Here is a 26865-nt window from a genome sequence, read left to right as displayed (position 1 = left end):
AAGAATTGAACATGATTTATTATAGGTACTAGATAATGGTTGGTGTGCTATCTCTTGTTACATTCCCACATAAAACATTACAGCACGGAAACAGTCTAATAGTCCATCGAGTATGCAAGTTACCAGACACAAATGACCGTACATGCTTATCTGAAGAGTCCAGTGACTTTCTCAAGACAGATTTCAGACCATGCCGTGAAGCTGACCTTTCTCCAGAGAGAAAGACTACACTTGTAGTACTCTCATGTTTATGAGGCCTACAGAAACTCTCCTGCTAGTTTTGGATAAGTAGGGAGCATTGCATATTTGTTGTCCAAGATGTTCCGGTCTCCTGACCAAAATGAATTGAGTCCAAACAAAAGCGGTGTCAAGTTTCTCCCATTTCAGGGTGACGTAACCACAAACTTCACTCAATTCAATGGCATTAAAGGGGTTCCACTTGGAAGAGGTTCTGCCCTCGTTGCAACTAGGACTACTGCACCAATTTATTTCTTAAAACTTGGTCTCAAAACTATCCAAGGTAAGCAAAACAACTGGAAGCAGATGAGCAACCTGATAGAATGGTCAATCTGTTTTCCTCCAGTAGTTAATTATGGGCCTATAGAACAGTCCACTAGCAGGGCATAAAACTCCTTCTTTGTGAAGTATACAGTTAGTAAACCTGGAGGTTCTGTGTTGTCACCACACCGTGACAAGGAAAGTTCTTTTCGGCCTTACTGGCTGCAACCTCTGGAAGCAATAATCCAAAAGAATTCACTTTTGGAAAGTCAAGTGAGCCCCCCAACCTGTTGAAAATGTCTGTAAACAATTATACGCAGAGAGGGAAGCATCAGTGCAAGCAAAGTTATCCTACTGTCAACACCCTCATGTTGAAATCAAACGGAAATGTTAAGCCCGTGCCCATCAAAGTCCACGACACGCTGTGCCAGATGCGCCCAAATCTGCCCTATAGTTTCGAGGTCCCTGACATGGCACATCTGAGGCCGTCGTCTTTCAGCAGCGTCCACATGACCCAAAGCTCCGTCGGGTTCAGTTTGTGTATGATCATCAGTTCTTTGTAGAGACAGGGATCAAACGGATTAAAGGGCCTCTGGATTCCAAAGGTCTTAAAGCCAGGGTGGTGCGTTGGGGTCAGGCCCATTTTGGCCAAGCACATCCCAACAAAGACGTCATCAATGGGGAAGAGCTCGGTGTCCTCGGCCGTGGCCTGCAGCCGTTGGGCCGTCCGCTGAGACATGACGTAGCCGCCGCCGCCAGCATAGAGGGGATAGAAGGGCGCCGGGTACATCGACTCCGGGATGAAATACTTGGCCTTGGTGTTCCTGATGGGCCGGGCTTTGCTGATGACGTCCCCGGCAAAGAGGTCCTTTCCCGAGTCCAAATCTTTCAGGAATTCGATGATGTTGTACGTGTTGACAAAGACGTCATCGTCCCCTTTGAGCACAAAGCGGGTTTGCGGGCAGTCCTCCACCAGCCACCGAAGGAAGTGCAGCTCCTTTAGCGTCAGGTTAAAGAAGTTATCCACAAAATCCCACTGCAGAATGTCGTCAAACTCTAGGCTTTCGTAGAGCAGGAGCTGCTGGAGGGAGTGAGCCTGAACCTTGACCTGAGAGCGGCCAAGTAAGAACACCAGCCGCACCAGCTTGCCGCCAATGACCCTCTCCTTCCCCCACGTGTTCCTGATGGTCACTCGGCGGTCTACATTCACCGGGGCAGACTTGATCGCCAGGACCAGGAAGGTCTCCGCCTTGCATTCGGAGGGCTTCAGCAGAGTTGAAAAGTTCCGGCAGTGTTTGGAAGTTAAAAAAACACGGTGAACTTCTGGAAGGGAAGCGGAGGCATTCGCAACCGTACGGTCTGGCAAGCAATTCGGAGACTCTGCCAGTTCAGGGACTCTGAATGTCCGCTTTGGATCTGGCCGAGGCGGTTTCCGAGTTACTGAAGGCAACTTGGGGTCCTTCCTTAAGTATACCAGACATGCCAGCAATGAGGCAAACAAGATGTAGACGGAGAATCTTCTCGCCCTGGGCTGCATGTCAAAGGCTGCAGAAGGACTGAGTGCCTGTATGGTAGAAAGCAGAGCACCATTAGCCTGACTGTCCTCACGTTTCACAACAACCACAATGTTGGGATTCAACCCCACACTGCCCAAGTCTCTAGTCCTGAATGAGGAACAAGTTAGTAAGCTTAGAATACGTTGAGGGTTTCCCTTACCCCATGTCTCCTGTATGGCAGTTGGACTGTATCTATTTCTTCTCTCTGCTTCTACTCTCAATTCTGATCGGTTGTGTAGAATGGATGCTTTTTTACTTGCAATCCTTTACTTCCTACTTTAGCTTTTTACATCTTATTTATTTATTATTTATTTACAGTATTTATATTCCGCCCTTCTCACCCTGAAGGGGACTCAGGGCGGATCACATTACATATATTTATTTATTATTTATTCACAGTATTTATATTCTGCCCTTCTCACCCCGAAGGGGACTCGGGGCAGATCACATTACACATATAAGGCAAACATTCAATGCCTTAACATAGAACAAAGACAGAGACAAACGCAGGCTCCGAGCTGGCCTCGAGCTCATGACCTCTTGGTCAGAGTGATTTGTTGCAGCTGGCTGCTCACCAGCCTGCGCCACAGCCCGGGCCATACATCTTAGTATGTATGTATGTATTTATTTATTAGCGACATTTATATCCCACCCTTCTCACCCCTAAGGGGACTCAGGGCGGCTTACAAGTCATATGTACAGTAGAGTCTCACTTAGCCAATATAAACGGGCCGGCAGAACGTTGGATAAGCAAATATGTTGGATAATAAGCAGGGATTAAAGAAAAGGCTATTAAACATCAAATGAGGTTATGATTTTACAAATTAAGCACCCAAACATGTTATACAACAAATTTGACAGAAAAAGTAGTTCAATACGCAGTAAGGCTATGTAGTAATTACTGTATTTACGAATTTAGTATCAAAATATATTGAAAACATTGACTACAAAAATGCCTTGGATAATCCAGAAACTTGGATAAGAGAATCTTGGATAAGTGGGACTCTACTGTATTGTATTTACGAATGTAGCACCAAAATATCACAATGTATTGAAAACATTGACTATAAAAACACTAACTACTAAGAGGCAGACTTCATTGGATAACCCAGAATGTTGGATAAGCAAATGTTGGATAAGTGAGCCTCCAGTGGCCTAGGGGATAAAAGCCTTGTGAGTAGAAGGTTGGGTTGCTGTCCTGAAGGCTGCCAGGTTCAAATCCCACCCGGGGAGAGCGCGGATGAGCTCCCTCTATCAGCTCCAGCTCCATGCGGGGACATGAGAGAAGCCTCCCACAAGGATGGGAAAACATCAAAATATCCGGGCATCCCCTGGGCAACGTCCTTGCAGACGGCCAATTCTCTCACACCAGAAGCAACTCCGGTTGCTCCTGACACGAGAAAAAAAGTATATTAAGAGATGATACAATGCCTCCAAGAGATGATACAATGCCTCCAAGAGATGATACAATGCCTCCAAGAGATGATACAATGCCTCCAAGAGATGATACAATCCATTCGAGAGATGATACAATCCATTCGAGAGATGATACAATCCATTCAAGAGATGATACAATGCCTTCCAGAGATGATACAATGCCTTCCAGAGATGATACAATCCATTCAAGAGATGATACAATCCATTCGAGAGATGATACAATCCATTCGAGAGATGATACAATCCATTCGAGAGATGATACAATGCCTTCGAGAGATGATACAATCCATTCAAGAGATGATACAATCCATTCAAGAGATGATACAATCCATTCGAGAGATACAATGCCTTCCAGAGATGATACAATGCCTTCCAGAGATGATACAATGCCTTCCAGAGATGATACAATGCCTTCCAGAGATGATACAATCACCTAAATAGATGATACAATGCATTCAAGAGATGATACAATCCCTTCAAGAGATGATACAATGCCTTCAAGAGATAATCTTGAAGGCATTGTATCATCTCTTGAAGGTATTGTATCATCTCTTGAATGCATTGTATCATCTCTTGAAAGGATTCTCTCACTCCAGAAGCAACTCTGGTTGCTCTGACACGAGAAAAAAAAGGGTCAAAATCATGGTTTTTCAATGGGATTTCAACACATAGCCTTTGATGCTTTTTGGCAGCCCCTTTTGGAACCCATCCTGTCAGGAGTCACCTTGAGTGCAAATCGTGGGCGAAGGACGGCAAAACGGATGATGATGATGATGATTATCACCATCGTTATTATATCCCACTTTGATCTCTTGATAGTTCGTGGACGCTAGCCCAGAAGAGAAAGCCTGGAGATAAAATACTGAGCACTAGTGCAAACACAAGAGTTTCGGATCGGAAGCTTTTCCCTCTTGCTCTGATAAACACAGATTCAAACTCACTTCGAACCCCATAAACATCCCATTGCATCCACTGCATGAAAGGCATCAGGGCTGCCCAGCAGTCTGCACATTTGCTGAAGAAATTGGGTGCAAACAGAGGGTGCAAGTGGGTGGAAAATACCCAATCGGCCCCGGTTTGACCACAGGGCAGGTGCTGAGCTTTCTGGGGGCGTAAAAATGATAATTTTGGGTAAAAACGTTGCCTTGCTTCCTCCTGCAGGCCCTGCTCAGCCCCACATGAAATGCTGCAATTCATTGGGAAGCCCCACAGTCCAGACCAAGCTAGTCAGAAAAAGTCCTAGTCTCCAGAGCAGCAGGGAAATGCCACCCAAGCCCTCCCGACAGAGGGCCAGGCAGCCATAGATAGGATAGAGTGAGAGAGAGATGATGGTCGTATCATAGAATCCTAGAGCTGGAAGGGAGTCCCAGGGACATCTACTTCAACCCCTTTCTGTCAGGCAGGGAGGCACCACCCAAGCCCTCCGGACAGAGGGCCAGCCAGCCATAGACAGGATAGAGATGGATAGAATGGAGATATATATATATATGAATGATTGATTGAGAGATGATAGGTGTATAATGGAATCCTAGGAAGGGAGCCCCAGGGCCACCCAGTCCAACCCTTTTCTGCCAGGCTGTGAGGCACCACCCAAGCCCTCCAGACAGAGGGCCAGCCAGCCATAGACAGGATAGAGATGGATAGAATGGAGATATATATATATATATATATATATATATATATATATATATATAATTGATGGAGAGATGATAGGTGTATAAATGGAATCCTAGGAAGGGAGCCCCAGGGCCACCCAGTCCAACCCTTTTCTGCCAGGCTACGAGGCACCACCCAAGCCCTCCAGACAGAGGGCCAGCCAGCCATAGATAGGATACATAGGATGGAGATAAGATAGGAGATATATATATATATATATATATATATATATATATATATATATATATCATAGAATCCTAGATTGGGAAGGGGGCCCCAGGGGCACCCAGTCCAACCCTCTTCTGCCAGGCAGAGAGGCACCACCCAAGCCCTCCAGACAGAGGGCCAGGCAGACATAGATAGCATGGAGATAAGATAGGATTGACAGAGAGAGATGATGGGTGTATCATGGAATCCTAGAGTGGGAAGGGAATCCCTGGGCCATCCAGTCCAACCTTCTTCTGCAAAGCAAGGAAACACCAGCCAATCCCTCCTGGCAGAGGGCCACTCTGCCATAGATAGAATGGAGACGAGGGGGGGGGGGCAGTGAGAGAGGGAATTCTAGAGTGGGAAGGTAGCCCCAGATCCACCCAGTCCAGCCCCCTTCTGCCAGGCAGGGAGACACCATCCGAGCCCTCCCGACAGAGAGCCAGCCAGCCATAGATAGGATAGCTAGCATGGAAAGAAAATAGGACACAGAGAGAGAGATGATAGGTGTATCATGGAATCCTATAGTTAGAAGTTAGCCCCAGGGCCACTCAATCCGAACCCCTTTCTGCCAGGCAGGGAGACACAATTCAAGCCCTCCTGACAGAGGGCTAGCCAGCCATAGATAGGATGGATATAAGATAGGACAGAGAGAGAGAGAGATGATATGTGTATCATGGAATCCTATAGTTAGAAGACAGCCCCAGGGCCTGCCAGGAGACACAATTTGAGCCCTCCTGACAGAGGGCCAGCCAGCCATAGATAGGATGGAGAGGGAGAAGATAGGTGTATCATAGAATCCTATAGTTGGAAGGGAGCCCCAGGGCCACGCAGTCCGAACCCCTTTTGCCAGGCAAGGAGACACAATTCGAGCCCTCCCAACAGAGGGCCACCCAGTCATAGATAGGATGGAGAGAGAGAGAAGATAGGTGTATCATAGAATCCTATAGCTAGGAGCCCCAGGGCCATGCAGTCTGAACCCCTTTCTGCCAGGCAGGGAGACACAATTCGAGCCCTCCCGACAGAGGGCCACCCACTCATAGATAGGATAGATAAGAGATGGATAGGACAGAGAGAGAGAGAGATGATAGCTGTATCATGGAATCCTATAGCTGGAAGAGAGCCCCAAAGCCATCCAGTCCAAACCCCTTTTGCCAGGCAAGGAGACACAATTCGAGCCCTTCCCAACAGAGGGCCATCCAGTCATAGATAGGATGGAGAGAGAGAGAAGATAGATGTATCATAGAATCCCATAGCTAGGAGCCCCAGGGCCATGCAGTCTGAACCCCTTTCTGCCAGGCAGGGAGACACAATTCGAGCCCTCCCAACAGAGTATCCATGGCAGCAGAAGAGGCATTCCCTCCTTTGTAAGAGGAAATGGGAACGCATCTTCAGTGGTGCTCGCCAAACTTCGTTTCAGACGTAGTTTCTGCCTGTAAGTAATTCCATGGGGTTGCTGTGACAATAAGGCTTGCTCACCTTCTGCAATTCTAAACACTGAACTTGGCCCCACTCAGGTTTCTCGGTCTGAGACTTAGAGCTTTCATTCCAGTCCTTCCCAGCAAACCGGAATCAAGTTACGCGTACCCAGGGCGAGAGAAGGTACGTTTGATCAGGCAAAGACAGCAGGTCCACACCTGGGGATCTTATGCGCTTGAGAGTCAACATACCACTTTTTTGTGCCACTTTTGCACCTCTGACATTCCCATGGATCCCTTTGCTGTTTACTTTTGTACTGCGCACTCGTGGCAGCTGGGCATCGCAAAGGGAAGCAAAGGAAAAGCATCCTCCTTTACAAAAGTGCCACAGATCCGTGCAAGACTGTTTGGATCCTTGTTATTTTTAAAAGGTGCGAAAATCACATTGCAAGCTGACAAAGCTCTCTTCGTCAAGCAAATCTGTTTAAAACCATAATAATGTTGGAGCCACAAGCCTGCGTATTGTCTGTAGTTAGTGAGGAAGAGCATTCAAGCTCCTGAGGCACCACTTGCTGAGACAAAAAAAAGCCATAAAATGTATTATTGTAGAACATAATCAATAAACCTGTCTCCATCTGCAGCACAGCTCTGAGTCACTTTGTTCAAAGAGAGCACTATAGGGATGAATTTAGGCTCTGGATCAGGCAAGTTTTATCTATGGAAGCCGATCTGGGCAGCGTTACCTGTTACACCTGTTGTGTAACATTTACACAAATGACTGGCCATTGAATATTCATTTAGAACACTATTTGACTATTCCAGTTCCGTTACCCTTAAGAAGAATATATACCAAGGCCAGGTTTGAACAACTCGGTATTATGATGCAAACTGGTCGCTACTGTAACATCCCAAGAAATGAGAGATTTTGTGTCTGGGGAGAACAAATAGTGGAAGATATCAAACATTTTTTGATTGACTGCCCAGCATATGCTGAACTTTGACACAGTTATTTACATCCATTACTATCTAATTTTAGGTCCCCCAACAGAAATGATCGTCTGAGGACAAGAAAGATCCACCATAATCAGAGTCAGCCTTTTTATCCTGAAAGCTATCAAGAAAAGAGCACATTTCCTGAAAGAAGAATCAGGAAAATAAGATTTTGACGGCAAACAGAAGGTCAGCTGCCTGTCCTCCCATCCTTTTTGCCTTGTTTTTATTTATGTTGTACTTTGAAATGGTCATATGACTGGTCAAACAAATATATTATTATTATTATTATTATTATTATTATTATTATTATTATTAATAGTAGTAGTAGTAGTATTAGTATTAGTATTATAATTATTAAATGACCGGCCATTGCCAGAAGGGACAGAGAGTTTCATCTATGCTGACGATCATGCCATCACTGCCCAAGCAGGGAGCTTTGAAATGGTTGAATGGAAGATATCAGAAGCTTTAGGTGCTCTTACTGCCTGTTACAGGGAAAACCAGCTAACTCCTAATCCATCTAAAATACAGATGTGTGCTTTTCATCTTAAGAACAGACAAGTATCTCAAGCTCTGAGGATGACCTGGGAAGGAATCCCACTGGAGCATTGCAGCACACCCAAACACCTGGGAGTCACTCTGGACTGTGCCCTGACTCACTGCTTGAATATCAAGCAAAAAGTGGATGCCAAAAATAATATTGTACAAAAGCTGACTGGCACAACCTGGGGATCACCACCAGACACAGTGAAGACATCTGCCCTTGCACTTGGCTACTGTTGCTGAATACACATTCTCAGTGTGGAATATATCTCACCATGTTAAAACAGCGGATGTGGCTCTTAATGAGACATGCTGCACTATCACAGGATGTCTAAACACTACACTGTTGGAGAAATTATACTGTTTAGCCAGTATTGCTCCGCCTGATATCTGTCAGGAAGTAGCAGCCTGTAATAAAAGGACATATCCAGCCCATCCTCTGTATGGATACCAGCCAGCATACCAATGCCTTAAATCAAGAAATGGCTTCCCAAGATCTACAGAGATACTCGCAGGAACACCTCAGCAAGCAAGAGTCCAAAAGTGGCAGGCTAAAACCCGGAACATCAATCTGTGGCTGATACAGGATGAGACTGGGCAACTTGGAAGGCGCTGAACAGATTACACTCTGGCACCACAAGATGCAGAGCCAATCTTAAGAAACGGAGCCACAACATGTGGGTGCGGAGAAGAGCAAACCACAGATCACCTATTACAATGCAGCCTGAGCCCTGCCACATGCACAATGGAGGACCTTCTCACAGCGACAACAGAGGCACTCCAAGTGGCCAAAGGAAATTGAGTATAATGTCAAGTTTTTAACTTTGTGATTTTTCTGTACATTATTACTGTAGCCTAAATTCGTTTCTGACATGATAAATAAATAAATACCTGTGGCTGGAGGGAAAGACCTTTGCCTGCTGATGACACCTTGGCTCAAAAGCTAACCCAGAGCTGGCATACTCTTCCTCCGATACCATTTGAAGGCAGCGTAACAGCCAGCATCTGGTTGGTGACGCACAAAGGCACGCATCCAGCTAATAAATGTGTGTATTCTTGCGGTCCGTCCAGATAGCAGGATTCAGCTCTCCCGTCCGCACTGACCCTTTAAGCTCTGATGGGCATCCCATGTTGCAAGGGCACTCCCTACTTAGTGCCACAACGCACAACAGGACTAATGCGCATTGCTCACTTGGCAGGCTCTGCTATGTAGCAACGTAACCACAGCTCTTTATTGGATGTCCATCCTGACACTCGCTTCTCATTCCTGCAGGCGGACATTCACTTGACAACCCCACAACACGGTCAACTACAAAGCTTGAAAAATAATATCATATAGTGCATAATATAATAATACAACATAATAATATATAGTGCATAATATAATATATATTTGATATTATATATTATATTTTTCCTTATTGTGTTGTATTATTATATTATAATACATATAATACAACATAATATAATAATACAACCTAATAATATATAGTGCATAATATAATATATATTTGATATTATATATTATATTTGTCTTTATTGTGTTGTATTATTATATTATACTAGCTGTGCCCGACCACACGTTGCTGTGGTGGTTAGGATCCCTGTGGTTAGGAAGCAGCCTGGCTTTGAAGCTGTAAGGCTGTTCAATGCTATTCAAGGTGGTCTACGGCGGATCCTCCTAGGTAGGAAGAAGCCACTCCAGAGTGAGAGAAAGAACTCTTGTCTATTGGAGGCAAGTGCAAATGCTACAATTAGTCCCCTCACTGCGGGGCCTACCCTTCTGACTGGCAGCCATGGGGAGAACGGCTCTTCCTCGTCCTCTGTAATTTGGACTTTATTTTTCTAGGTTTTTTTAATGGAAAGACATAGATTGAATGACTATTTCTTTTGTGGCCAAATTTGGTGTGATTTGTTTCAGTGGTTTTGTTGTTTACTCCATGGGGAAAACGCACATTACATTTTTATATATATAGATTATGTATTTTAGGTAATATTCCCTGCTTCTTTTTCTACCTATGATCTAGGATTTTTTTCTATATATGCAGTAGAGTCTCACTTGTCCAACATCAACGGGCCGGCAGAATGTTGGATAAGTGAATATATTGGATAATAAGGTGGGATCAAGGAAAAGTCCATTAAACATCAAATTAGGTTATGATTTTACAAATTAAGGATCAAAACATGTTATACAACAAATTTGACAGAAAAAGTAGTTCAATACGCAGTAATGCTATGTAGTACAGTAGAGTCTCACTTATCCAAGCTAAACGGGCCGGCAGAAGCTTGGATAAGCAAATATCTTGGATAGTAAGGAGGGATTAAGAAAAAGCCTATTAAACATCAAATTAGGTTATGATTTTACAAATTAAGCACCAAAACATCATGTTTTACAATAAATTTGACAGAAAAAGTAGTTCAATACGCAGTCATGTTATGTTGTAATTACTGTATTTACGAATTTAGTACCAAAATATCACGATATATTGCAAACATTGACTACAAAAATGCGTTGGATAATCCAGAACGTTGGATAAGTGAATGTTGGATAAGTGAGACTATTGTATTATTATTATTTTGCAGGGTCAAAATAAAATGGAGCCTCCAGTGGCCTAGGGGATGAAAGCCTTGTGACTTGAAGGTTGGGTTGCTGACCTGAAGGCTGCCAGGTTCGAATCCCACCCGGGGAGAGCGTGGATGAGCTCCCTCTATCAGCTCCAGCTCCATGCGGGGACATGAGAGAAGCCTCCCACAAGGATGGTAAAACATCAAACTATCCGGGCGTCCCCTGGGCAACGTCCTTGCAGACGGCCAATTCTCTCATTCCAGAAGCAACTCCGGTTGCTCCTGACATGAGAAAAAAAAGGTCAAAATCATGGTTTTTCAATGGGATTTCAAAACATAGCCTTTGATGCTTTTTGGCAGCCCCTTTTGGAACCCATCCTGTCAGGAGTCACCTTGAGTGCAAATCGTGGGCGAAGGACGGCAAAACGGATGATGATGATGATGATTATCACCATCGTTATTATATCCCACTTTGATCTCTTGATAGTTCGTGGACGCTAGCCCAGAAGAGAAAGCCTGGAGATAAAATACTGAGCACTAGTGCAAACACAAGAGTTTCGGATCGGAAGCTTTTCCCTCTTGCTCTGATAAACACAGATTCAAACTCACTTCGAACCCCATAAACATCCCATTGCATCCACTGCATGAAAGGCATCAGGGCTGCCCAGCAGTCTGCACATTTGCTGAAGAAATTGGGTGCAAACAGAGGGTGCAAGTGGGTGGAAAATACCCAATCGGCCCCGGTTTGACCACAGGGCAGGTGCTGAGCTTTCTGGGGGCGTAAAAATGATAATTTTGGGTAAAAACGTTGCCTTGCTTCCTCCTGCAGGCCCTGCTCAGCCCCACATGAAATGCTGCAATTCATTGGGAAGCCCCACAGTCCAGACCAAGCTAGTCAGAAAAAGTCCTAGTCTCCAGAGCAGCAGGGAAATGCCACCCAAGCCCTCCCGACAGAGGGCCAGGCAGCCATAAATAGAATCATAGAATCATAGAATAGTAGAGTTGGAAGAGACCTCATGGGCCATCCAGTCCAACCCCCTGCTAAGAAGCAGGAAATCGCATTCAAAGCACCCCCGACAGATGGCCATCCAGCCTCTGTTTAAAAGCCTCCAGATAGGATAGAGTGAGAGAGAGATGATGGTCGTATCATAGAATTCTAGAGCTGGAAGGGAGTCCCAGGGACATCTAGTTCAACCCCCTTCTGCCAGGCAGGGAGGCACCACCCAAGCCCTCCCGACAGAGGGCCAGCCAGCCATAGATAGGATGGAGATGGATAGAATGGAGATATAGATATAATATATACAGTAGAGTCTCACTTATCCAACATAAACGGGCCGGCAGAATGTTGGATAAGCGAATATGTTGGATAATAAGGAGGCATTAAGGAAAAGCCTATTAAACATCTAATTAGGTTATGATTTTACAAATTAAGCACCAAAACATCATGTTAGACAACAAATTTGGCAGTAAAAATAGTTCAATACGCAGTAATGCTATGTAGTAATTACTGTATTTATGAATTTAGCACCAAAATATCACGATATATTGAAAACATTGACTACAAAAATGCGTTGGATAATCCAGAACGTTGGATAAGCGAGTGTTGGATAAGTGAGACTCTACTGTATATATATATGAATGATTGATGGAGAGATGATAGGTGTATAATGGAATCCTAGGAAGGGAGCCCCAGGGCCACCCAGTCCAACCCTCTTCTGCTAGGCAGTGAGGCACTAACCCAAGCCCTCCCGACAGAGGGCCAGCCAGCCATAGACAGGATAGATAGAATGGAGATAAGATAGGATTGAGAGAGAGAGATATGTATATCATACAATCATAGAGTGGGAAGTGAGCCCCGGGGCCAGCCAGTCCAACCCTTTTCTGCCAGGCACCACCAAAGCCCTCCCGACAGAGGGCCAGCCAGACATAGATAGGATACACAGGATGGAGTGAAGGGGGATTGAGAGAGAGATGATGGGTGTATCATGGAATCCTAGAGTGGGAAGGGAGCCCCAGCTCTACCCAGTCCAGCCCCCTTCTGCAAAGCAAGGGGACACCACCCAAGCCCTCCTGACAGAGGGCCATCCAGCCATAGATTAGATAGGATGGATGGATATATATATATTTATATATAGAGAGAGGGGGGGGGGGGTTGATGGAGAGATGATAAATGTATCATGGAATCCTAGAGTTGGAAGGGAACCCCTGGGCCACCCAGTCCAACCTTCTTCTGCAAAGCAAGGAGACACCACCCAATCCCTCCTGGCAGAGGGCCACTCTGCCATAGATAGGATGGAGAGAGAGGAGGAGAGGATGGAGACAGGGGGAATCCTAGAGTGGGAAGAGAGCCCCAGATCCATACAGTCCAACCCCCTTCTGCAAAGCAAGGAGACACCACCCAAGCCCTCCCAACAGAGGGCCAGCCAGCCATAGATAGCACGGAAATAAGATAGGCCAGAGAGAGAGAGAGAGAGAGAGAGAGAGAGAGAGAGAGAGAGAGAGGATGGAGAGAGAAATGATGGGTATATCATAGAATCCTAGAGTGGGGAGGGAGCCCCAGGGCCATCCAGTCCAACCCCCTTCTGCCAGGCAGGGAGGCACCACTCAAACCCTCCCGACAGAGGGCCAGCCAGCCACAGATAGGATATATAGGCTGGAGAGAGAGAAAGATGATAGGCATATATTGGGATCCTAGAATTAGAAGGGAGCCCCAGGGCCATTCAGTCAAATCCCCTTCTGCTAGGCAGGGAGACACCACCTAACCCCTCCCGACAGAGAGCCAGCTAGCTATAAATAGGATGGAGAGAGAGCATTGAGAGAGATATATGAGAGGTATATTATGGAATCCCAGAGTGGGAAGGGAGTCCCAGGGCCATTCAGTCCAACCCCCTTCTGCCAGGCAGGGAGACAATCCAAGCTGTCCTGACAGAGGGCCAGCCAAGTCATAGACAGGATTGAGAGAGAGAGAGATGATAGGTGTATGATAGGATCCTCTAGTTGGAAGGGAGCCCCAGGGCCATGCAGTCTGAACCCCTTTTGCCAGGCAGTGAGACACAATCTGAGCCCTCCCAAGAGAGGGCCAGCCAGCCATAGATAGGATGGAGATAAGATAGGATGGAGAGAGAGAGAAGATAGGTGTATCACAGAATCCCATAGCTGGAAGGAAGCCCCAGGGCCAAGCAGTCTGAACCCCTTTTGCCAGGCAGGGGGACACAATCCGAGCCCTCCCGACAGAGGGCCAGCCAGCCATAGATAGGATAGACAGCAAGGAAAGAAGATAGAATAGAGAGAGAGAGGATGGAGAGAGAGAGAGATGATGGGTGTACCATAGAATCCTATAGTTGGAAGGAAGCCCCAGGGCCATGCAGTCTGAACCCCTTTTGCCAGGCAGGGGGACACAATCCGAGCCCTCCCGACAGAGGGCCAGCCAGCCATAGATAGGATAGACAGCAAGGAAAGAAGATAGAATAGAGAGAGAGAGGATGGAGAGAGAGAGAGATGATGGGTGTACCATAGAATCCTATAGTTGGAAGGAAGCCCCAGGGCCATGCAGTCTGAACCCCTTTTGCCAGGCAGGGGGACACAATCCGAGCCCTCCCGACAGAGGGCCAGCCAGCCATAGATAGGATAGACAGCAAGGAAAGAAGATAGAATAGAGAGAGAGAGGATGGAGAGAGAGAGAGATGATGGGTGTACCATAGAATCCTATAGTTGGAAGGAAGCCCCAGGGCCATGCAGTCTGAACCCCTTTTGCCAGGCAGGGAGGCACCACCCAAGCCCTCCCGACAGAGGGCCAGCCAGCCACAGATAGCATGGAAATAAGATAGGACAGGGAGAGAGAGACGATAGGTGTATCATGGAATCCTGTAGTTAGAAGGCAGCCCCAGGGCCACCCAGGCAGGGAGACACAATTCAAGCCCTCCCGACAGAGGGCCAGCCAGCCAGATAGGATAGATATGAGAGATGGGATAGGATGGAGGGAAAGAGAGGATGGGTGCATCATTGCATCCTAGAGATGGGAGACACCACCCAAGCCCGCCCTTTCTCCTTATTCTGCAGATTTCGAAGCCAAGGCTGCCTGGCCTCGAGGGCTCTCTTCCACCTCGAGGCCTGTATTTTTCTCCTCACAGAGAGGGCGTCTAAGGGTGGGCCTCTCCTCCTCACCTGAGGCGCTTCGTGGCAAGAGGCAGGCAGGCAGGCAGGCGGTTTCCCTCAGGTCCCTCGGCCAGGAGACGGAGGAGGAGTCCCGGCTGAGGAGAACATGGCCCTTCTCCCTTCGCCTCAGCTTCCAGTCACCCTGCCTTTGGCCGAATGGCCATTCAAACCTGCGGCTGGCCGGCTGGGGCGGAACTGCGCCTGCGCGCCTCTCTTCCCTTGCTGGCCACCGCTGAGGTGATTAAGCAGTGGGCGTGGCCCCTGCTGCCGCCAAAACCCGCATGCCCCGCCCACTTGGCTCACTCACTCCCAAGGGTCATCTAGTCCAACCCTATTCTGCTATATAAGAAAGGAAGGCACCATCTAAGCCCTCCCGACAGAGGACCATCCAGAGGAAGAGAGAAAGAGAGTGCAGCTCTTCAAATAATAAAATATGAGAGTTTTATGAGGCTCTCAAATGATATGTTGAAATGTGATTACTGGAGGAGTTAGGGTTAGGGAACTGACCGTCCTTTCTGGGAGTTGTAGTTCACCCACAACCAGGGGAACTGTGACCTCCACCCATGATGGATCTGGACCAAACTTGGCACACAGAACCTCCATGACTGACTCAACCTAGTGGAGGGGTTGGAGGGGACTGACTCACCCGAGTGGGAGTTGTAGTTCACCTGACACACTCAACCCGACTCATGATGTATCTAGAGCAAACTTGCCCAACATAAGAAACTTTAAGTACTGGTGGACTTTCTCAGAGTTAACCTGGCATGGTGTGAGTTGTAGTTCAAACACAAGGTGGTCTATGTAAAAATAAATACAGTAGAGTCTCACTTATCCAACACTCGCTTATCCAACGTTCTGGATTATCCAACGCATTTTTTGAGTCCATGTTTTCAATATATCGTGATATTTTGGTGCTAAATTTGTAAATACAGTAATTACTACATAGCATTACTGTGTATTGAACTACTTTTTCTGTCAAATTTGTTGTATAACATGATGTTTTGGTGCTTAATTTGTAAAATCATAACCTAATTTAACGTTTAATAGGCTTTTCCTTAATCTCTCCTTATTATCCAACATATTCGCTTATCCAACGTTCTGCCGGCCTGTTTACGTTGGATAAGCGAGACTCTACTGTATGTCCAAATAGCATATATTGTTATTAAAGTTCCCCGTACATTCATTCCGGTATACAGCAACATGACCAACCATCTGTTTACTTTGTTTGGAAGATATTTTCATTGACTATGTATCCCTGAAGCCTAGATACATTGGAACCAAATATCAGACTTGGATACTTTTGTGTTAGAGCTGTTGCTCCTTTTCATTTTGTCTGGTACTGCCAAATGGAGCTTTGTACGGGGAACTTTAATAACAATATATCCAACACTTGCTTATCCAACGTTCTGGATTATCCAACACATGTTTGTAGTCAATGTTTTCAATACATCGTAATATTTTGGTGCTAAATTCGTAAATACAGTGATTACTACGTAGCATTACTGCCTATTGAACTACTTTTTCTGTCAAATTTGTTGTATAACATGATAGTTTTGGAGCTTAATTTGTAAAATCATAACCTAATTTGATGTAACCTGTTATATTGCTTTTTTGATTTTGTGTTGTACTGCACATGAGTATTTTTTGTATTGATTAATTGTATTATGATACAGTAGAGTCTCACTTATCCAACACTCACTTATCCAACGTTCTGGATTATCCAACATACTTTTGTAGTCAATGTTTTCAATACATCGTGATATTTTGGTGCTAAATTCGTAAATACAGTAATTACTACATAGTATTACTGTGTATTGAACTACTTTTTCTGTCAAATTTGTTTTATAACATGATGTTTTGGTGCTTAATTTCTAAAATCATAACCTAATTTGATGTTTAATAGGCTTTTCCTTAATCTCTCCTTATTATCCAACATATTCGCTTATCCAACGTTCTGCCAGCCCGTTTACGTTGGATAAGCGAGACTCTACTGTATGTTGTTTTTATATTTTGCTATATTGTATTGTCCTGGGCAGGGCCCCATGTAAGCTGCCCCGAGTCCCCGTTGGGGAGATGGTGACGGGGTATAAATAAAGTTTTATTATTATTATTATTATTATTATTATTATTATTATTATTATTATAACCTAATTTAATTTATAATTTTATCTTGTAAATTGCCTAGAGCATCTTGGATGGCCGGCAATTAATAAGTAATTAAATTATGATGATGATGATGTCTAATAGGCTTCTCCTTAATCTCTCCTTATTATCCAACATATTCGCTTATCCAACGTTCTGCCGGCCCGTTTATGTTGGATAAGTGAGACTCTACTGCAGGGGTCCCCAAACTAAGGCCCGGGGGCCGGATGCGGCCCTCCAAGGCCATTGACCTGGCCCCCGCTCTCAGTTTTAGACTTAGGCTCACCCAAAGTCTGAAATGACTCAAAGGCACACAATAACAACAATCCTACTTGATTATCTCATTGGCCAGAATCAGGCCCACACTTCCCACTGAAATCTTGATACGTTTACAGTATGTTGGTTAAAATTATTTTTATTTTTTAAATATTGTATTGTTCTTTCATTTACCAATATTGTAAATGAAATATTGGAAATGAATGATATGGTAATAATATAATATATTGTGTATACATATAATATTAATAATAATATTATAATGTAATACAATATATTTATTTATTACAGTATTTCTACCCCGCCCTTCTCACCCAACAGGAGACTCAGGGCGGCTAATAATAATCATACAATATAATAATATTGTATAATATAATCATATTAATTATATATTACATATTAAATGTAATATTACTAATAATATTACGGTACAATTGTATAGTACAATATAGTAATATATAATGCTAATGTTTTGCTATGCTAATAATATAATCTATTGTATGTACAATATATTATTAGCATAGCACAATATGCTATGTGGGGTATAAATGTAGTAAATACATAAATAATTGTTGCTGGGTTTTGTTTTGTTTTTTGCACTACAAATAACACGTGTGCAGTGAGCATAGGAATTTGTTCATTTTTTTTTTCAAATGATAATTCTGCCCCTCAACAATCTGAGGGAGCATGAATCGGCCCTCCACTTAAAAAGTTTGAGGACCCCTGCTCTACTATATTTAATAAATGGGCCCCTGGTGGTGGCTCACTGTGTTAAAGTGCTGAGCTGCTGAACCTGCAGACCGAAAGGTCCCAGGTTCAAATCCCGGGAGTGGAATGAGCGCCCGCTGTTAGCCCCAGCTCCTGCCAACCTAGCAGTTCGAAAACATGAGTAGATCAATAGGTACCGCTCTGGCGGGAAGGTAACGGCGCTCCATGCAGTCATGCCAATGGCCACATGACCTTGGAGGTGTCTACGGACAACGCCGGCTCTTGGGCTTAGAAATGGAGATGAGCACCAACCCCCAGAGTCGGTCACGACTGGACTTAACGTCAGGGGAAAAACTTTACCTATTTAATAAATAAATCAACTGAAAAAGAGGCAAAAGCGGCCACACGGCAGTGAAGGTCTTGGGAAGTCTCCTCTTGTTATGCCAAAGCGAAACCCATGCTAAGACTTCATGAGGATTTGGGAATCGGCACCCCACTTCATGTGCTGCATTTGGAATTCTACGGTCAGAGGCACCGGCTGGTTCGTGGGCGTCCTCCGTTCTCCTTCGGGAGAGTCCTTCTTCTTTCCCTTCCCTGAAATTACAAGAGAGAAGAATGTTCAGGGTTGGTTCTCCCAATCCTGACTTTGAATGGCAACCCTTGCTATTGACAATGCTGTCTGGGAATGGTCGGGCCTATAGTGCAACAATAGCTATGTTGTTTACTTTGTTATTGGCAACAACTTGTACATACTTAATATCCTTTGATTTTGTTGTATCCAGCCTCAAGCCATTAGGAGAAGCAAGTAACAAATCTATTATTATTATTATTATATTATTATTCACAGAGGGGGGCCGAGCGTTGAGATGAAATTTGGTGTGATTTGGTCCAGGAATGACGCACATTACATACTGTATATATATATATGTATGTATGTGTGTATATATATATATATATACACACACACACACACATACATAACTATTATTATTATTATTTGAAACACAACAAGATGAGTCCACAGCAGACACTCTGCTGGCTGTTGTATTGGATCACACATTGGACACTCCCTATTATTATTATTATTATTATTATTATTATTATTATTATTATTCACAGAGGGGGGCCGAGCGTTGAGATGAAATCTGGTGTGATTTGGTCCAGGAATTACGCACATTACATACTGTATATATATATATATGTATGTATATATATACACACACATACATAACTATTATTATTATTATTTGAAACACAACAAGATGAGTCCACAGCAGACACTCTGCTGGCTGTTGTATTGGATCACACATTGGACACTCCCTATTATTATTATTATTATTATTATTATTATTATTATTATTATTATTATTATTGTATGACACAGCACACAAGATTTTGTATCACAAAACCACAAGTCGAACACTTCCCAAGTGTCTAGGACTGTGTGATGTATTTTCAGATGATGTGTGCAGATCCCAGCAGGGTGGCCTTTTGCAGTTGGCAGATCGTAATTTTGTCAATGTCTATTGTTTCCAAATGCCGGATGAGATCTTTTGGCATGGCACCCAGTGTGCCCATCACCACCAGGACCACCTGCACTGGTTTCTGCCAGAGTCTTTGAAATTCTATCTTGAGGTCCTGATAGCGGCTGAGTTTTTCCTGTTGTTTTTCGTCAATGCGACTGTCACCTGGGATATTATTATTATTATTATTATTATTATTATTATTATTATTATTATTTTTCACAGAGGGGGGCCGGGCGTTGAGATGAAATTTGGTGTGATTTGGTCCAGTGGTTTTGTTGTTTACTCCACGGGAATTACACACATGACATATACAGTAGAGTCTCACTTTTCCAACATAAACGGGCCGGCAGAATGTTGGATAAGCGAATATGTTGGATAACAAAGAGGGATTAAGGAAAAGCCTATTACACATCAAATTAGGTTATGATTTTACAAATTAAGCACCAAAACTTCATGTTATACAACAAGTTTGACAGAAAAAGTAGTTCAATACGCAGTCATTTTATGTTGTAATTACTGTATTTACGAATTTAGCACCAAAATATCATGATATATTGGAAACATTGACTACAAAAATGCGTTGGATAATCCAGAACGTTGGATAATCCAGAACGTTGGATAAGTGAGTGTTGGATAAGTGAGACTCTACTGTATATATATGAGGTCCTGATAGCGGCTGAGTTTTTCTTGTTGTTTTTCATCAATGCAACTGTCATATGGGATGGCGACATCAATGATCCCAACCTTTTTCCTTTCCACAACTGTGATGTCTGGTGTGTTGTGTTCCAGAACTTTGTCAGTCTGGATTCGGAAGTCCCACAGTATCTTTGCGTGCTCATTTTCCAATACTTTTGCAGGTTTGTGATCCCACCAGTTCTTTACTGCTGGAAGGTGATACTTGAGGCATAAATTCCAATGAATCATTTGGGCCACGTAGTTGTGCCTCTGTTTGTAGTCTGTCTGTGCGATTTTCTTACAGCAGCTGAGGATATGATCAATTGTTTCGTCGGTTTCCTTGCACAGTCTGCATTTTGCATTATTATTATTATTATTATTACTATTATCTGTCTTCATAGACCTGTCAGCAGCTTATGACACTAAATCATCTCCTCCTCCTGAGAAAAATGTATAGGTCTATGAAGACAGATAATAATAATAATAATAATAATAATAATAATAATAATAATAATAATAATAATAATCCTAAACGCTTGGGAAGTGTTTGACTTGTGATTTTGTGATACGAAATCCAGCATATCTATCTTGTTATATAATAATACTTATTTTTAATACATTCTCGTCATTACCTTTTGCAGGCGGTGGGGTTTTCCGTCCGACTGCCACCTCTGTCCCACTTTTCGATTTCTTGTCCTTTTTCCCACCTTTCTTACTATCCTACAGAAGGGACAAGGACGTGTCTTTTAGTGGAGCAACGAAGGTACAAAAGGCAAACGCATCGTGATTTCGGATTGTGCTCCATTGCCCGGTACCTTTTCTTTCACAGAGGGGGGCCGGGCATTGAGGTCTGTGATCAAAACGCCAAAGTTGCACACCACGTCCACCAGCGAATCTCCGGCGAGAATGGAGTCGAGGTTGACGTGGCCAGAGCCCAAGGTTTTCAAGATGGGGGGGTCGCTTCGCAGCTCCGGCGAGGGAGATTTCTTCTTCTTCTTGTTCCCACCCTATAGGAATATCAAGCATTGTAAGGGTTCATATTTTCAGTCTTAGCAATAGAAAGGATTAGTAACTCTCCCTTAACCCTTTCCTACTCAGAAGAAACAGAGGAATTGATCAGCAACTGAACCTACTAGTAACTAATCCTTTCTATCGCTATACTGCCATCCTGTGGTTGCATTTCAGAGCTGACCCCGCCCACTGCATCTCCCTTAACCCTTTCTTATTCTTTTCACACCGCAAACAGAGGAATTGATCAGCAACCAAACCTACTAGTAACTAACCCTTTCTATCGCTATACTGCCATCCTGTGGTTGCATTTCAGAGCTGACCCCGCCCACTGCATCTCCCTTAACCCTTTCCTATTCTTTTCGCACAGCAAACAGAGGAATTGATCAGCAACTGAACCTACTAGTAACTAACCCTTTCTATCGCTATACTGCCATCCTGTGGTTGCATTTCAGAGCTGACCCCGCCCACTGCATCTCCCTTAACCCTTTCCTATTCTTTTCGCACAGCAAACAGAGGAATTGATCAGCAACTGAACCTACTAGTAACTAATCCTTTCTATCGCTATACTGCCATCCTGTGGTTGCATTTCAGAGCTGACCCCGCCCACTGCATCTCCCTTAACCCTTTCCTATTGATCAGCAACTGAACCTACTAATAACTAATCCTTTCTATCGCTATACTGCCATCCTGTGGTTGCATTTCAGAGCTGAACCTGCCCACTGCATCTCCCTTAACCCTTTCCTATTGATCAGCAACTGAACCTACTAGTAACTAATCCTTTCTATCGCTATACTGCCATCCTGTGGTTGCATTTCAGAGCTGACCCCGCCCACTGCATCTCCCTTAACCCTTTCCTATTCTTTTCACACAGCAAACAGAGGAATTGATCAGCAACTGAACCTACTAGTAACTAATCCTTTCTATTGCTATACTGCCATCCTGTGGTTGCATTTCAGAGCTGACCCCGCCCACTGCATCTCCCTTAACCCTTTCCTATTCTTTTCGCACAGCAAACAGAGGAATTGATCAGCAACTGAACCTACTAGTAACTAACCCTTTCTATCGCTATACTGCCATCCTGTGGTTGCATTTCAGAGCTGACCCCGCCCACTGCATCTCCCTTAACCCTTTCCTATTCTTTTCGCACAGCAAACAGAGGAATTGATCAGCAACTGAACCTACTAGTAACTAATCCTTTCTATCGCTATACTGCCATCCTGTGGTTGCATTTCAGAGCTGACCCCGCCCACTGCATCTCCCTTAACCCTTTCCTATTGATCAGCAACTGAACCTACTAATAACTAATCCTTTCTATCGCTATACTGCCATCCTGTGGTTGCATTTCAGAGCTGAACCTGCCCACTGCATCTCCCTTAACCCTTTCCTATTGATCAGCAACTGAACCTACTAGTAACTAATCCTTTCTATCGCTATACTGCCATCCTGTGGTTGCATTTCAGAGCTGACCCCGCCCACTGCATCTCCCTTAACCCTTTCCTATTCTTTTCACACAGCAAACAGAGGAATTGATCAGCAACTGAACCTACTAGTAACTAATCCTTTCTATTGCTATACTGCCATCCTGTGGTTGCATTTCAGAGCTGACCCCGCCCACTGCATCTCCCTTAACCCTTTCCTATTGATCAGCAACTGAACCTACTAGTAACTAATCCTTTCTATCGCTATACTGCCATCCTGTGGTTGCATTTCGGAGCTGACCCCGCCCACTGTATCTCCCTTAACACTTTCCTATTCTTTTCACACTGCAAACAGGGGAATTGATCAGTAACTGAACGTACTGGAGAGGTTTGGGGAGAATTCACCATGATTTATAGGAGTTGTAGGTCCTGGGATGTGTAGTTCACCTGCAATCTAAGAGCACTTTGAGCTCCACCAATGATGGACTTGGAACGCACTTGGCAAACAGGACTCCCAATACTGGAGGGATTTATAGGAGTTGTAGTTCACCTACATCCAAGCGCACTATGGACCCAAACAATGACGGATCTGGACCAAACTTGGCATGTATACCCGATATGCCCAAGTTAGAATACTGGTGAGTTTTGAGGGGAATTGGCCTGGACATTTTGGAGTTTATAGTTCACTTGAAATCAAGGAACACTCTGAATTCCACCAAAGATGGAATTGGACCAAACTGGGCACACAAAGCAAAAAACACTGGAAGTCTCTGGGGGGAATTCATCATGATTTGGGAGAGTTGTAGTTCACCTACATCCAGAGAGCACTGTGAACTCAAACACTGATGGATCTAGGCCAAACTTGGCACACAGACCTGATATGCTGAAATGTGATTACTGGAGGGGTTTGGGTTTTGGTTAGGGAACTGACCTTCCTTTCTGGGAGTTGTAGTTCACCCACAACCAGGGGAACTGTGACCTCCACCCATGATGGATCTGGACCAAACTTGGCACACAGAACCCCCATCACTAACTCAACCTACTGGAGGGGACGGACTCACCATAGTGGGAGTTGTAGTTCACCCTACAGCCAGAAAGCACACTGAACCTCACCCATGATGCATCCAAAGCAAACTTGCTCAACATCACAAACTTTAAGTACTGATGGAATTTCAAGGGGTTAGCCTGGCATGATGGGAGTTGTAGTTCACCCACAACCTTATTCATTTTGGACAATTAAAAATTTGACTGCTGGGAGATGTCAAATTTGATCACCTTTCCAGCGTCTTTCCCTTTCCCTTTCTCCGCTTTTCCTTTCTCCTTTTTCCCTTTCTCTCCTTTGCCGGCTTTCTCTTTCTCTGCTTTCTCTTTCTCCGCTTTCTCCTTCTCCGCTTTCTTTTTCTCCGCTTTCCCCTTCCCTTTCTTGTTTTGGCTTTCGTCGGGAGTCACCACGATGGGCCAGGACACGATCTGACAAAAGAAAATAGTTAACCTACAAAATAAATAACCCCTTTTCCATGGACTATTATGCAACGAAACACAGGATTTCAATCAGAGTACCATATATACTCGAGTATAAGCCGACCTGAATATAAGCTGAGGCACCTAATTTTACCACCAAAAAACTGGGAAAACATTGACTCCAGTATAAGTCGAGGGTGGGAAATTTCAGAAATAAAAATAGATACCAATAAAATTACCTTACCGTATATACTTTAGTATAAGCCGTCCCAAATATAAGCCGAGGCACCTAATTTTACCACAAAAAAAACTGGGAAACATTGACTCCAGTATAAGCCGAGGGTGGGAAATTTCAGAAATAAAAATAGATACCAATAAAATTACTGTATATACTCGAGTATAAGCCTAATTTTTCAGCCCTTTTTTTAAGACTGAAAAAGCCCCCCTCGGCTTATACTTGGGTGAGGGTCCTGACTGGCTTATATTTGGGTCAGGTTATACTCGAGAATACATGGTACATTTATTATTTTTCTCTATTATTAATGGTATTATTACATTTCTTATTTTTCTCTATTATTGTTGCTACTATTACATTTATTTTACTCTATTTTTATTATTATTAATAATACATTTATTATTTCACTCTGATATTATTATTGTTATATTTATTTTTCTCTATTATTGTTGCTACTATTACATTTATTTTACTCTATTTTATTATTGTTGTTATTAATACATTTATTATTTCACTCTGATCTTATTATTATTGCATTTATTATTTTACTCTATTTATTATTACATGTATTATTTTCCTGTATTTGTTGTTATTATTAATATTACATGTATTATTTTACTCTATTATTATTAAAAGGATACATAAGCACATTTACGTTGAAGAAGATGAGAATAATGATTTGATCAAAGTTGGACAGTCTTATCTTAAATTTGAGCTTTATGTAAATATTCAAAAACATTTAACCTACTGATGCCTCAATTACAGTAGAGTCTCACTAATCCAAGCCTTGCTTATCTAAGTTTCTGGATTATCCAAGCCATTTTTGTAGTCAATGTTTTTAATATATCATGATATTTTGGTGCTAAATCCGTAAATACAGTAATTACAACATAACATTACTGTGTATTGAACTATTTTTTCTGTCAAATTTGTTGTATAACATGATGTTTTTGTGCTTAATTTGTAAAATCATAACCTAATTTGATGTTTAATAGGCTTTTCCTTAATGCCTCCTTATTATCCAAGATATTCGCTTATCCAATCTTCTGCCGGCCCATTCAGCTTGGATAAGTGAGACTCCACTGTATTCAAAAATATTTAACCTACGGATGCCTCAATTAATGTAATTTTATTGGTATCTATTTTTATTTCTGAAATTTACCACCCTCGACTTATACTGGAGTCAATGTTTTCCCAGTTGTTTTGTGGTAAAATTAGGTGCCTCGGCTTAATATTCAGTATATACGGTACATTAATTGAGGCATCAGTAGGTTAAATGTTTTTGAATATTTCCATAAAGCTCAAATTTAAGATAAGGCTATCCAACTCTGATCAAATCATTATTCTCATCTTCTTCAAAATGTATACTTTTAATAGTAATAATAGAGTAAGATAATACATATAATAATAATAATAATAATAATAATAATAATAATAATAAATAGAGTAAAATAATCCATGTAATAATAAATAGAGTAAAATAATCAATGCAATAATAATACACACCCCGAATAATAAAACTTTGCCTTTTCCAACCTTTTCCTCCACAATGGCCACATTGGTCCCAGTGAGAAGATAGGCCTTCAAAGCAATCAGGTCCCGGGTGACATGTTCTTTCTTGTATTCGCACTTGATAGTCTCCGCCCAGGGCTTTCGGAGGGTGCAATGAGTATTTGCTGGGGGCGGAAGAGGACAAGAAAGTGGATCTCATTCTGACACACAATCAAAGCAATCCCGACAGATGGCCTCCCAGCCTCTGTTTAAAACTTATTTGGCTTACCGCCCCCACCCATAGCAGAGTTACGAGCTCAGAGGTAGGGCTGAGCTTCTATCCCTGTCCTGCGGCGCCTGCTAGGACACAGGGGGCGGGGCTAGAGGAGGGGGCGGGGCATCTTCCCAAGTGCCTGACGGGGCTGGAACTCTATACCCCGCCCCCGTGTTCTAACAAGTGCCTCAGGGGAGATATAGAAGCTCAGCCCTGTCTCACACTCTTGGCAAGAGGCCCCTTCCCACCCCTAGCCCCACCCTGTAGTCCTAAAAGGCCTCTCAGGAGAAGTATAGAAGCTCAGCCCTGTCTCGGGCTCTTGAGAAGAGGCCCTGCCCCCTTGTCTAGCCCTGCCCTTTAGTCCTAAAAGGCCTCTCAGGAGAGGCATAGAGGCTCAGCCCTGTCTCATGCTCTTGGAAGGAGGCCCCGCCCCCACCCCTAGCCCCGCCCTTTAGTCCTAAAAGGCCTCTCAGGAGAGGTATAGAGGCTTAGCCCTGTCTTGGGCTCTTGGAAGGAGGCTCCGTCCCCTTCCCTAGCTCCGCCCTCTGTGTCCCAACAATCGCCTCAGGAGAGGTATAGATGCTCAGCCCTGTCTTGGGGTCTTGGAAGGAGGCCCCGCC

At 43.7% G+C, this 26865-nt stretch overlaps 2 protein-coding genes across 11 annotated transcripts in view; both read right to left on the bottom strand.

The window, feature by feature from the left end:
- b3gnt4 (UDP-GlcNAc:betaGal beta-1,3-N-acetylglucosaminyltransferase 4) lies at positions 1-18630 on the bottom strand. 2 transcript variants are annotated; one of them, XM_062958696.1, is made up of 2 exons: positions 18515-18630; positions 1-2062 (listed from the first exon to the last, which is right to left on the bottom strand). In XM_062958696.1, the coding sequence occupies exon 2, from the start codon at positions 2033-2035 to the stop codon at positions 947-949; it is 1089 nt and encodes a 362-aa protein (XP_062814766.1). In that variant the 5' UTR covers positions 2036-2062; positions 18515-18630; the 3' UTR covers positions 1-946. The 2 variants fall into 2 exon arrangements, with proteins under 2 accessions (XP_062814766.1, XP_062814765.1); XM_062958695.1 differs by lacking the exon at positions 18515-18630 and adding an exon at positions 15038-15282.
- The window catches only part of lrrc43 (leucine rich repeat containing 43), a 24408-nt gene continuing 16109 nt past the window's right edge, over positions 18567-26865 (bottom strand). For 4 of the 9 annotated variants that reach the window (XM_062958692.1, XM_062958688.1, XM_062958690.1 and 1 more), the window contains 5 exons: positions 25987-26156; positions 24060-24254; positions 21171-21362; positions 20988-21075; positions 18567-18748 (listed from right to left, as the gene is read on the bottom strand). In XM_062958692.1, coding sequence (XP_062814762.1) covers positions 18615-18748; positions 20988-21075; positions 21171-21362; positions 24060-24254; positions 25987-26156 — 779 coding nt within the window. In that variant the 3' untranslated portion in view covers positions 18567-18614. Of the gene's footprint in view, positions 18749-20983; positions 21076-21170; positions 21363-24059; positions 24255-25986; positions 26157-26865 lie in introns of those variants that run through there. The other 5 variants (XM_062958689.1, XM_062958694.1, XR_010000021.1 and 2 more) reach the window with 4 other exon arrangements.

The sequence above is a fragment of the Anolis carolinensis genome, chromosome X, assembly GCF_035594765.1.
Source record: "Anolis carolinensis isolate JA03-04 chromosome X, rAnoCar3.1.pri, whole genome shotgun sequence".
In the NCBI taxonomy this organism is placed as follows: domain Eukaryota; kingdom Metazoa; phylum Chordata; class Lepidosauria; order Squamata; family Dactyloidae; genus Anolis; species Anolis carolinensis.
Note: the sequence above shows the minus strand (reverse complement) of the source record. Positions and strands in the feature narration are given on the sequence as shown.

Coding starts and splice junctions, on each gene's coding strand:
- b3gnt4 (XM_062958696.1), bottom strand. CDS start 2,035: ATGCAGCCCAGGGCGAGAAGATTCTCCGTCTACATCTTGTTTGCCTCA.